At 42.4% G+C, this 12624-nt stretch overlaps 1 protein-coding gene across 3 annotated transcripts in view; it reads right to left on the bottom strand.

The window, feature by feature from the left end:
• The window catches only part of adgrf3b (adhesion G protein-coupled receptor F3b), a 29718-nt gene extending 21096 nt beyond the window's left edge, over positions 1-8622 (bottom strand). For 2 of the 3 annotated variants that reach the window (XM_085246508.1, XM_085246510.1), the window contains exons 1-5: positions 8514-8622; positions 7973-8045; positions 7004-7066; positions 6706-6718; positions 6270-6404 (exon numbers count right to left, since the gene is read on the bottom strand). In XM_085246508.1, coding sequence (XP_085102634.1) covers positions 6270-6404; positions 6706-6718; positions 7004-7063 — 208 coding nt within the window. In that variant the 5' untranslated portion in view covers positions 7064-7066; positions 7973-8045; positions 8514-8622. Of the gene's footprint in view, positions 1-6269; positions 6405-6705; positions 6719-7003; positions 7067-7968; positions 8046-8513 lie in introns of all 3 variants that reach the window. The other variant, XM_085246509.1, reaches the window with a different exon arrangement.
• Between the last annotated feature and the right edge of the window lie 4002 nt (positions 8623-12624).

Here is a 12624-nt window from a genome sequence, read left to right as displayed (position 1 = left end):
GTAAACTCTGGACTGTCTCACACTTTGTTTAATTAGTTTTCTTTTTCGACGTTTATTTAGCTGTGTGAAAACCCCGGAGGAACCCTCCCGTTAAATTTTATTTAATCTAATAACTTTAATCTCAGCCAAACCGATTTACTCACAAATAAAACACTGAAAAAGCCAAACAATAACATTTTTAAGTTATCAAAGTGACTTATATATCATGTTTAACCCGAGTAGTGAAAGACCGCAGGGGTTTGAAGACGATGTGTCGGTCGGCTCAGATATTTGACGTTTACAGAGCTACATTCTCATTCTTGAGGCGAACTGAAGAGGAGGAGAGGGACAGGTGCTGCTAGGGCGAGACACACGTCTCTCACAGAGTCCTTTAGTGCTGCAGGCAGGCAAGGTGTTCAAATAGCACAACTTCAGTTTTTTTTATTTCTATATGATGAACTCTGCATTATTAAGTGATAAGAACAAGTAATCTGATGTCCTGTAATCATTATGATGCTATAATTTGAGATACAATAAATAAAATAAGTTTTTGTACAAAGTATCAGTATCGGATCAGTATCGTCGATACCACCCTGAATATTACTTGGTATCGGATCGGAAAGGAAATCAGTGGTATTGCACATCACTACTAATCAGCCCCTTGATATGCCACACCTGTGAGGTGGGATGGATTATCTTTGTAAAGGAAAAGTGCTCACTAACACATATTTATAAAGATTTGAGAACAATATTTGAGAGTCATGGGTCTTTTGTGTATGTAGAATAATTTTCAGATGTTTGCGTTCGGCTCGTGAAAAATGTGAGCAAAAACAAGTGTTGCGCTTATATATTTTTCCGTGCATTTATTCATCAATCTAAACTAGTAATCTCACATGAGTTTAGTAGAACTGACAAATGAGCACTTCCTGACAAAACCTGAAACAGTGCACATTGGTAATATTCTTTTATTAAAACAGAGTCCAGTCCAATAGTTTTGACTCTTGTAAGAAAAACATCAGTTATAGACAAATTGCAGTTAATATTACTGCAGCTCTGTTATGTTGAAGATAATGTTTAAGTAATCACAGCCTGATGATCCTTTTTTTTTTAAGGTTAGATTACACAATTTTATTTACTTGGGGATGCAATAATAACAGCTCTTCACACAACCCTCACACACCTGGACATTAGTAACTCCTATGTTGGAATGCTATTGGTGGACTTCAGATCTGCCTTCAATGCAGTTCAACCCCACAAACTGGTTAAAAAACTAAGCAACCCATGACTCAGCAGCTCACTGTGCAGCTGGATATTGGACTTTCTGAGCAACAGACCCCAGAACATCAGAATGGGAGAGCACACCTCCTCCACCCTCATTCTGAATGTAGGTGTCCCACAGTGGTGTGTCCTCAATCGCCTCTTATACTCACTTTTCACCCATGACTGTTCTCCAATCCACACCAGTAACACCATCATATAATTTGCTGACGACACCACCATCATAGGACTACAACAACGATGATTCAGCCTACAGAGAGGAGGTTCAGCATCTGAAGCAATGGTGTGACGACAACAACCTGCATCTGAACACAGCCAAGACCAGGGAGATGGTAATCGACTTCAGAAGAACAAAGCGATCGGGGCACTCTACCCTCTACATTGATGGGGAGGAGGTAGAAAGGGTAGAAAGCTTTAAGTTCCTCGGAGTCCACATCTCGGCCAACCTTACCTGGTCCATAAACATTTCCCACCAGGCAGGAAAAGCACAACAAAGGCTATACTTCCTCAGGGAACTACGTCAGGCCCAATTACCCCAGAGACTGCTAGTAAACTTCTACTGCTCCACCATCGAGAGCCTTCTGACCTACTTCTGCACACTCTGTTTCAACTGCTGCACCGCAGAGGACAAGAGGAAAATGCAGCGGGTGGTGAGGGCAGCAGGCAATTGGCACTTCACTAACCCCCCTCAGAGACATTTATACTGGCAGACTTCAGCAGAAAGCCAGCATCGTCATCAAAGACCCCATGCATCCTGGACACTCACTTTTCCCCCCTTCCCTCTGGTAAATGCTACAGGTCCATCAGGTCGAAGACAAACAGACTCAACAGAAGTTTTACCCACATGCTGTCCAACATGCCCTACCTCCACCCTGATTGGAGGATAACTGCACTGCCAACGCTCATGGACATTATCGGGGCGATTGTGGCTCAAGAGATGGGAGTTCGCCGGTTCGAGCCCCAGCTTGGACAGTCTCGGTCGTTGTGTCCTTGGGCAAGACACTTCACCCACTGCCTACTGGTGGTGGTCAGAGGGCCCGGTGGCGCCAGTGTTCGGCAGCCTCGCCTCTGTCAGTGCGCCCCAGGGTGGCTGTGGCTACAATGTAGCTTGCCATCACCAGTGTGTGAATGTGTGTGTGGATGGGTGGATGACTGGATATGTAAAGCGCTTTGGGATCCTTAGGGACTAGTAAAGCGCTATATAAATACAGGCCATTTACCATTACACCTTATTTATAAACCGTATTTCTATTTATACTTCGATGCAACCAACATCCCTACCTCTCTAAACTGTATTTATTATAACCTTATTTATTATAGTTGCAACAGCACCCCCCACTCAATGTGCAATATCACCCCCCACACACACACACACACTCGATGTGCAATATCACTGATCACACTGCACCTCTCAATGCACCTGCTCCTCAGATTATTCATTTATATATATATATATATATATATATCTATATATATATATATATATATATATAGCGCTTTACTAGTCCCTACATGAATAGGATGAGGGACCTATGGATTCTTCGATACCCAACATCCACAATGACGGCGAAACAACTAGTAGTTCAGTGTTCCAACATTCGAAAGAAGGGACTGCTCTCACAGCTAGAGATTGACGAGGTACAACACAAATGCTACGGCAAGGAGGAGTCAGGACGCCAGGTCAGGGAGGCGATATCATCACCCCCACCCGAGATTGGGTACATAGCCCCAAGTGCGATAGGAGAAGGATCGTTGAGTGCGAGAGGAACTGACCTGAAAAGTAGGATCATGGCCAAGCTTGAAACCTGGATCCCCCGTAGCCGGTTACCAAGATTACGTGAAGTACCCTCAGAAGGTCTGCTAGATGATGTTAATGCAGCACTACGGGCAATACCTACAACCACGATTACCGACACTAACAAGCTGATCTACAATACGGCAGCAGTGATCAGTGAGATGCTTGGCTACAAGTTGAACAGCCACAAGGGGCAGTACCCTCCATGGAGAAGGAGGCTAGAGGGCAAGATCAAAGTAGCACGGAGGGAAGTTAGCCAACTAACAGAGTTGCAGCAAGGTGCGACAAATAAGGTGCCTAAGAAATACAGCAAGCTGTCCATACCTGAGGCCTTGGAAACTGCCAAGCAAAGACTCAGAGCCTTGGCCAGCCGCTTGAGGAGATACACCAGAGAGATAGAAGGCAGGAGAATAAACCAGCTGTTCTCCACAGAACCAGCAAAGGTGTACTCTCAGTGGCAAAGGAACAATAAGAGAACAGCACCACCAAGGCTGGAGACGGAGCAATACTGGAAGCGCATATGGGAGAAGGATGCAACCCATAACGGCAATGCTCAGTGGCTAGAGGATCTGAGGGCAGACCACAGCGACCTCCCTGAACAGGGTCCAGTAACCATCACAGTGGCAGATATCCAAGAAAGGGTCTCCAGTATGAAGAGTTGGACAGCACCAGGGCCCGACATGGTTCACGCCTACTGGCTGAAGAAGCTGACTGCACTCCACGAGCGTCTGGCAGCACAAATGAACCAGCTGCTAGTTAACGAGAGACACCCGGAATGGCTAACCGAAGGTCGGACGGTCCTGATCCCCAAGGACCCCAAGAAGGGACCGGTCCCCTCCAACTACCGACCAATAACCTGCCTCAGTACTACATGGAAGCTCCTGTCAGGCATCATATCGGCTAAGATGAACAGGCACATGGGTCAATACATGAGCGGAACACAGAAAGGAATTGGCAAGAATACCAGAGGCGCAAAACACCAGCTACTGGTAGACAGAACAATCAGCCGAGACTGCAAGACCAGACTGACCAACCTGTGCACTGCCTGGATTGATTACAAGAAGGCCTATGACTCAATGCCCCACAGCTGGATACTGGAATGCCTAGAATTGTACAAGATCAATGGGACCCTAAGAGCCTTCATCAGGAACTCAATGGGGATGTGGCGTACAACACTAGAGGCCAACTCCAAGCCCATAGCACAAGTCACCATCAAGTGCGGGATCTACCAAGGAGATGCTCTGTCCCCACTGCTGTTCTGCATAGGCCTGAACCCCCTCAGTGAGATCATTAACAAGACTGGCTACGGATACCGACTACGGAACGGAGCAGTTGTCAGCCACCTCCTGTACATGGATGACATCAAGCTGTATGCCAAGAGTGAACGAGACATCGATTCACTGATCCACACTACCAGGCTATACAGCAATGACATTGGAATGTCGTTCGGACTGGAGAAATGTAGTCGGATGGTATCAAAGAGAGGGAAGGTAGTCAGAACTGAGGGGATTGAACTACCAGAAGGCAACATTGCAGACATAGAGGACAGTTACAAGTACCTGGGGATCCCGCAGGCAAATGGGAACCATGAAGAGGCCGCTAGAAAGGCTGCAACCACCAAGTACCTGCAGAGGGTCAGGCAAGTCCTGAGGAGTCAGCTGAATGGTAAGAACAAGATCCGGGCCATCAACACGTACGCCCTGCCCGTGATCAGGTACCCTGCTGGGGTAATAGGCTGGCCAAAGGAGGAGATAGAAGCCACTGACATAAAGACAAGAAAGCTCCTTACCATGCATGGAGGGTTTCACCCCAAGTCCAGCACCCTGAGGCTGTACGCTAAGCGGAAGGAAGGGGGCCGGGGACTGGTGAGTGTCAGCACCACAGTCCAGGATGAGACAAGGAACATCCAAGAATACATTGGGAAGATGGCCCCAACTGACCGAGTGCTCAGTGAATACCTCAGGCAGCAGAAACCCAAGAAAGAGGAGGGAGACGAGGAACCATCATGGAAGGACAGGCCCCTGCACGGTATGTACCACCGGCAGATAGAGGAGGTGGCTGATATCCAGAAATCCTACCAGTGGCTGGACAAAGCTGGACTGAAAGACAGCACAGAGGCACTAATCATGGCAGCACAAGAACAAGCTCTGAGTACAAGATCCATAGAGGCTGGGGTCTATCACACCAGGCAAGACCCCAGGTGCAGGCTGTGTAAAGATGCCCCAGAGACAATCCAGCACATAACAGCAGGGTGCAAGATGCTAGCAGGCAAGGCATACATGGAACGCCATAACCAAGTGGCCGGCATAGTGTACAGGAACATCTGTGCCGAGTATAACCTGGAAGTCCCGAGGTCAAAATGGGAGATGCCCCCAAGGGTGGTGGAGAATGACCGAGCTAAGATCCTGTGGGACTTCCAGATACAGACGGACAAAATGGTGGTGGCTAACCAACCGGACATAGTGGTGGTAGACAAACAGAAGAAGACGGCCGTAGTGATCGATGTAGCGGTTCCGAATGACAGCAATATCAGGAAGAAGGAACACGAGAAGCTGGAGAAATACCAAGGGCTCAGAATAGAGCTCGAGAGGATGTGGAGGGTGAAGGTAATGGTGGTCCCCGTGGTAATCGGAGCACTAGGTGCGGTGACTCCCAAGCTAGGCGAGTGGCTCCAGCAGATCCCGGGAATAACATCGGAGATCTCTGTCCAGAAGAGCGCAGTCCTGGGAACAGCTAAGATACTGCGCAGGACCCTCAAGCTCCCAGGCCTCTGGTAGAGGACCCGAGCTTGAAGGATAAACCGCCCGCAGGGGCGTGCTGGGTGTTTTATATATATATATATATATATATATATATATATATATATATATGTTTGTATATATGTGTGTGTGTGTATATATATATATGTATATATATGTGTGTGTATGTATGGTATGTACGCATGCATACATGTGTATAGATATATGTATGTTTGTGCGTGTATGGGTGTATCCGTATATTTGCAGGTGTATGTATAACTTGTACATATCTTTCTTGTGTAAATGTAAATTTGTCTGTTATTGTGTAAATACTTACGCTATTGTGTACTTCACATACATGGAAAAATGCCAAACAGCCTTTCACTATTCTTGTAACAGTGACTATAAAAGCTATTCTATTCTACTTCAAAAAAATTACAACTTAACAACAAATTCAAGAAAATGTTCCAGAAACATACCTGCTACCAGTTCAGTGTTTATGATTTGTACTGTTTGTTTGCTCAGTGGGAGGTTTGTTGAATTGATAGCTGACAGGACAGTTTGGGCATCCAGTGTGACATTACTCTCCACCATTATCTCAGCGCTGTAGATATCTTAAATAGGAATAAGATTTGATATATGTTATTATTTTGTGTGATTAGCAACTTATTTGAATAGAAGAGGTATTTGAGAAATAGAATAAATGTAAAAATTATATTAACTACATGATGAATTATTGTGTTCAATTTAGGAATTCAGATTTATTGGGATAGTAAAAGGTAGATTTTGGTTCTCATCATTACTTGTGAAATACCTAAGGCTTACTAATAAAATAAACTAAAATACATTATTAAATAAACTTAGCTTAATCAATGTGATCACCTTCAACTCCTCCTTTTTACCTTACTGGCTTACCTTGTGCAAGGACCTGCAATGGCAAAACCAGAAAAATGACAAAATAACGCATTCTCAAAAACTAACAATTCAATGTTAAGATAAATTAAAGTACACAAATCATATCTCTGTCCATAAACGTGAATATATGGATATACTGTGGAGTTGAGATTTGGAATAAAACAGGTTGAATTTTCTACATTAAACTAGTATATAACACACAAGAGTAAAATATAATTAACATTTAACTTGAACCTTGATTGGTAAACTGTACTCCTATACAAAAAAGTACCCCATTAGACTGAAGAGGGTTCTCTACCTGGTAGTAGATGTACACAGCTCCGGTCAGAAAAATGAAAACCTTGGAATACATTTTCATCACCTGGAAAAAAACACAAGTTATGACAAGCTGAGAAGAGAGATACTCAATGAAGAACATACATAAAGTACACAATTTATCCAAGGTACAGCACATGGATGCATAAAGAAATACTGGTCCTATTTGTAAGGACATTAACACTCTCACAACTATTATTGTGATTTGCTATTATAAATAAAATGGAACTCAATTGAAAGTGTCAGAACTTAAAGTGTCGGGAAGTATAATCACTAAGCTAGAACTCTGTTTTCTGAAGCCAGTAAAAGCACCGGATTCAAAAGTGTGCAAAGGTAGAGGTTTTAAAACCAAAATACTGAGCTGAAATGCAGTATAAGACTTCACCTGTTTCTATTCCTACATGTGCTTATTGAAATCTCACTATAAAGTTTTGTCTTTTTATGAACTGTGTCAGCACTGGGTCTCCCATATATTTAACTATGAGTCTCAAACTATCTTGAACTATTTTTGTCTTTAGCTTCCATAACACTCTTATCAGCTGCTATCTGCTTTCCATTCCAAAGTACAGGAAGCTTGTATTTAGCTAGGAAAAACCTGTTTGCATCATTTTGCATGTTGGCTATGAATACAAACAACAAGTTGGTGGTTTTTCTTTTAACAGTGCACTGTTCATTCCTGTCCACACCAACGGTAGGATAGCACCACTGTGTACACAAAGCCCGGTGATGCGGTATAGCTTATGCCCACATTATTTTCTTGTTGTGTCAAAGACACGGCCGATGTGTTTGGTTCAGCAATCGTAATGTATCATAAATATTGATAATTTAAAAACACATTTTTTTTAAATCCAGAAACAGAAATGTATGCACCAAACCATGTTATAAACTAAAAAAAAAAAACCTAAACTAATCAGTGAACTGAATAGATATAAAACACAACTTGTTCACCTACTGTGATTCTACTCAACTTGATGAAATCACAAAGTATTTTCAGTTCTGTTATTTGGCTTGTGGAAGGGAAGATCCTGTTAACAAAACAGAGGTTAAAGGGTTTCTTATCATAGGAATAGCATATTGTGATACTGAATGGTAATGTATCTCATGACAGCCATAGCATGCTGGGGGCTTCTATAGCAGAAACATAAAGAGATTCACATTTAAAGGTTTAACTATTACAGGATTTATGACTTTTTAGATTATGTTAAACTATGATTATTTAACATCTTAAGAACCACAAAGGTCAGGGATAGTGTTTTGGTAATATGCATTTTTTAAAACTGATATATCCAGATGGAGACATTGACAACATAAAACCTGAAAGGCTACAATATATGAAACTTAATTTGAAATGTCAGAAACTTTTAACTCCAATAATTTAATACAAGAGGCAGACTTGTGTGTAGTTCAGTCAGGTGGTAGTGAGAGCTCACCTCTGTTATTTTCCTTAAAAAGATACAACAATCTAAAGAAAAACACAAATAAAAGATTCTTACCTTTGCTGCACTCTACACAAAAATGATTGTTAACCCATTAACTTTGCTTCAATTAACAAACAACACTCCATGTCTATCAGACACCGATCAGATTTCCAGTCAAAGTGAGTGAGCGAATTGCTTATGAACACTAAGTTACACTGAACAGAGGGTGTGTGTTAAGGGTAGTGCGTATGCGTTTGGTTGGGAGGGGATGTGTTACGGGACACATTCCCTCACAGATAGTGCTGTTCTGGCTTTGGTTTTGAAAGACCATTTGCATTGATGGCATCTCTCCATATGTGTCGAGCCTTTTGACTTTCCATGAATATTTGTCTAACAAATCGAGCATTCTCCTTCAGGAGGTCAGAGCGCAACTGCCTGCCTCATAAAAAAGCTCAGTGTGTGTGTGTGTGTGTGTTGTGTGACAGGGATGATTCTAATGTATATAATATAAAACAAGCATTGAACAAACTAATAAATGCTGTAGTGAGAAATGTCTTTTTTCAGCTATCTAGAGTTAAGCCTTTGATCTTTTGCCTTTGGCAAGAGATCAAAGAGATTTTTGCAATGCACTTTATGTTGGTGTTGATTCAAGCCACCACTTTAATGCTGCTCCCCATTTGATGCAGGGACACAGAAACATTACAGTGGTTTCCTGTATGGAGTACCATAATGTGAAAACAATATGTTAGAATATTACACAGTAGCACATTCTTTTGGGTTGTAAGAGACATAGTTCAGTTTTGGAGGATGGTTAATTTTGTCACCAATATCCATCGATTTACTCATCCATCCATCCTTCACTTATCCAGTTTTACATTGGTAAAAGATGTAAAGATATCACTCACAGACTGTGGTGTTATGGCAGCAGCAAAGTTTACTTACACTAAAAGGAAACTAGACTCACCAAACCCAAAAGGCTAACCCTTGAATGCAAAAAACCCCCAGTATCATAGAAACATTTCAAAAATTGTACTATTGTATTATCCAGCTAGGGTTTACAAAGTTATCTATGTATTTAAAATCTATAAATGTTCACATTTATGGTTTTCTTCATTAAAAATCATTTAAATACATCTATTAAGCTTTTGCAGGGCAACAAACCATTTTACGTCATACCTGAAGAAGTGGGTGAAATTCATGGAAAGTTTCTTTTCAAGTGTGCACACAAGGTGCGTGCATACAGTCACACATCTGCTTTTTGCATTTTGTTAAGACTTCCTCACTTATTTAAATATTTCAAATTAAGTGGGAGCATCCATCATGCCAAGGGCGAGCCAGAGGATGATACACAAATTAAAGGTGATGATGTATCCAAAACAGGAAATACCTCTGATCTTATATCAAAAGCGTAAAGACCAGTCATAATCTGTCTTTTTCACTTTTTATATTTTCCTGCTGTTCTTCAGGATTGCAAACTAATGCATATTGCGTATTTGCACATCAGCAAACATGATGTAATGAGCTTTGAGTCCCTTTTAGCACATTTGGGACAATTCCCAAAGAGATCCTAGCCTAAATCTTGCCAGAAAGAAATGACAGGAGTGTTTACATCATTTGCAGGAGATGAACCATGAATGAAAATCATGTGGTTGTGAAAATGCCATCTCCAAAGAAGGGAAACAGAGAGAAAAGACTAAGGCATGAAACATTTTAAAAAGAACTGCAGTATGGCCTTATGGACTGATTAAACCAAATTTGAAAATTTTGGAGTCTTTCTCAGTAAGTACAGTGGTGGTCAGGAGAACAGTAAGCCTAACTAAAGGCATCTGCTATGATGCTCACACCTCTGATAAGGTTTCACATGTATCAGTACTGATAAATGATCAGAATTATAATATTTCTGACTGTCTGAGGCAAAATTGAATCGAATCGGGACCTTGTGAATCGGAATCGAATGGCTTGTAGAAATCAGTGATGATACCCAGCCCTAGTGAGCAGCCTAGGCCCAACAGAAGTGGATATAGCTGTGGTTAATAAGAAAAGATGAAAAGGACTATTGATAAATTTTTTGATCCTTCTGAAATTCATAGCCAGTGCTCTGACACGGAGCCATCAATCGTTGAACGCTGAAAAAGCAGTGTATCCAGAAAATACATTATATGCTGCAATAAACGCACTGCCCAAGTGTCCCCTCTCTCCACTGACTTTAAGCGGCAGGCAGCAGCAGCAAACAGGTCATCAGAGGAGGCTGATGTGATGATTAAGTATAACATTGCCTTACAATATTGTCAAAGAGTGCCAACGCACTTTAAGCACAAGCAGTTTTTCAGTAACTTATCTTTCTGGTAGAAATGTGCTCCAATTTTGCATTGAAAAGATTGTTAGGTTAATCATTTACAAATTAATAGTGTCTGTATGGACAGCAATTTCTCCCCCTTAAATGTGCACACGTAAAACTGGGCACAAAACGTGTTAAGCGATCGTGCTGAAAAATTTTGGTGCACCTAACCATTGTGCTGGTGCGCCTAAGGAAAAAAGTTAGGCACACCAGTCCAACCATGGCAAAAAGTTAGTCTAGAACCCTGACTTATGTAATAAAATCTGAAAAGCATCTGATTGGCAATAGATAATGGTAGGTGCTACATTTCTTATCATATTGGCATTAAAGCAATTAACATTAAGACAGACAACAACACTGGTGAAAGGTACGGGTCTGATCAGTGCTGTATGCCACAAGAAGTATTTGACATTCAGTGAAGCACTGGGATGAGTAGAAATGGCTGTTTTTTCAATTTCTGATCATTAAGGAGGGCAATTCCTTATTTTACATGCTGGGGTTCAATTTCACTGGTAGGCCCACCCAAGTCTGTTTGTCATTGTGATGTTAACCCTTGAATAAATAAGTTCACTGATCCTTTTCAGAAAAGCTTTGCCAACTGATTTGTTTTGCAAAGCAAAACAAAAGAAGATCAGTTTTGCATGTACTTCAAGGACAATGTTGTTTTAGAGTTACATAACGAAGAACATTATCTGTAACATGCATTTAAAAACAGAAGAGTGTTTGTGATACTATGAGTATGAGAGCGTTTGTTTGAAAATGCATCGCTTTCTCTCTGTTCTGTCCTCCCGTCTACACTGAGATGTCGTTTTCCCCAAGGAAAAATGCAGTGTTTTGAAAACGCATCATGTGATGCAGTCATGTGACCAATTTCTTCAAATTCTTTAATACTCACTGCCTTTTGCACATGTGCAGGACTGGAACGTAAGAGTTTTTGGCTGGTTCGATGTGGACGCACAACTGTGTGAAAAAGACTGAAAATACTAGTGTGGACGTGGAGCGTTTTCAGACGAAAACACAGTTTTCGGGGACATTACAGTGTAAACTTGGTTCTTTTAGTGAAAGACTATCTCTCCACACTGTTACATATTCCATATGTACGGGGGTACGGGCCGGTTAGGGGAAATCAAATTTGGGGTTAGGGGGGGATCTCAAATTTGGGAGCACGGACCCCGAAGGGGGCCGGGCTCCGATGCACAGACCGTACCTGCTCCCGTCTCAGGTGTCCAGGATTCCCGAAGCATGACCCAGAGGAAATTTAAAGTAGAATCCCGTGGATGGGGGAGGAGAGGTAAAGAGGAGCAGGGAAAGGATAGGGGGAGGGGACTGAGCCTGCCACCTCTGTGAGGCAGGAAATGCACGGGCCATCCCTCCCGAAGGAAACCCACCCTGCTGGTTGTCACGATTACGGGAAAGCCTCCACCTTTTCCCGTATCGGATGACGGTCCAACCTGCGGAGGTCATCCGGTCCTCAGTCTTTGGCTACTTTTTGCATTTATGCTGTTGTGTTGTATGTTTTGTATATTGTTATAGTTTTTGTGATGTCGGTTCGCCTTTGTTATCTAAATAATTATAACTCTTATATGAGCTTGTCAGCCGGTGATCGGCTGTGATCAGCTGATCACGGGGCCGGGGTTAAAAGAGAGACGCCACCCACCTGTTCGCCGCTCAGACATCAGTATCTTCGTGTCAGGAGCTCCGAAACTCTGCCGACGTCAGTCTCCGCCTGATTCAGCAACTGTGAGTTACAATCCCTTTCAATCCTTTTTCTCTTCCCGGCTCCGCTCGCTCTCTGTCTGTAACGACCGTTCCGAAGCCACGCTTCGTGCTCTGGTCATTACTAGAATA

This window comes from Mchenga conophoros, linkage group LG15 (assembly GCF_057382185.1).
Source record: "Mchenga conophoros isolate Kocher_MC1m ecotype Shallow Benthic linkage group LG15, M_conophoros_male_GT1.1, whole genome shotgun sequence".
NCBI lineage: Eukaryota > Metazoa > Chordata > Actinopteri > Cichliformes > Cichlidae > Mchenga > Mchenga conophoros.
This window is presented reverse-complemented; position numbering and strand designations above follow the sequence as displayed.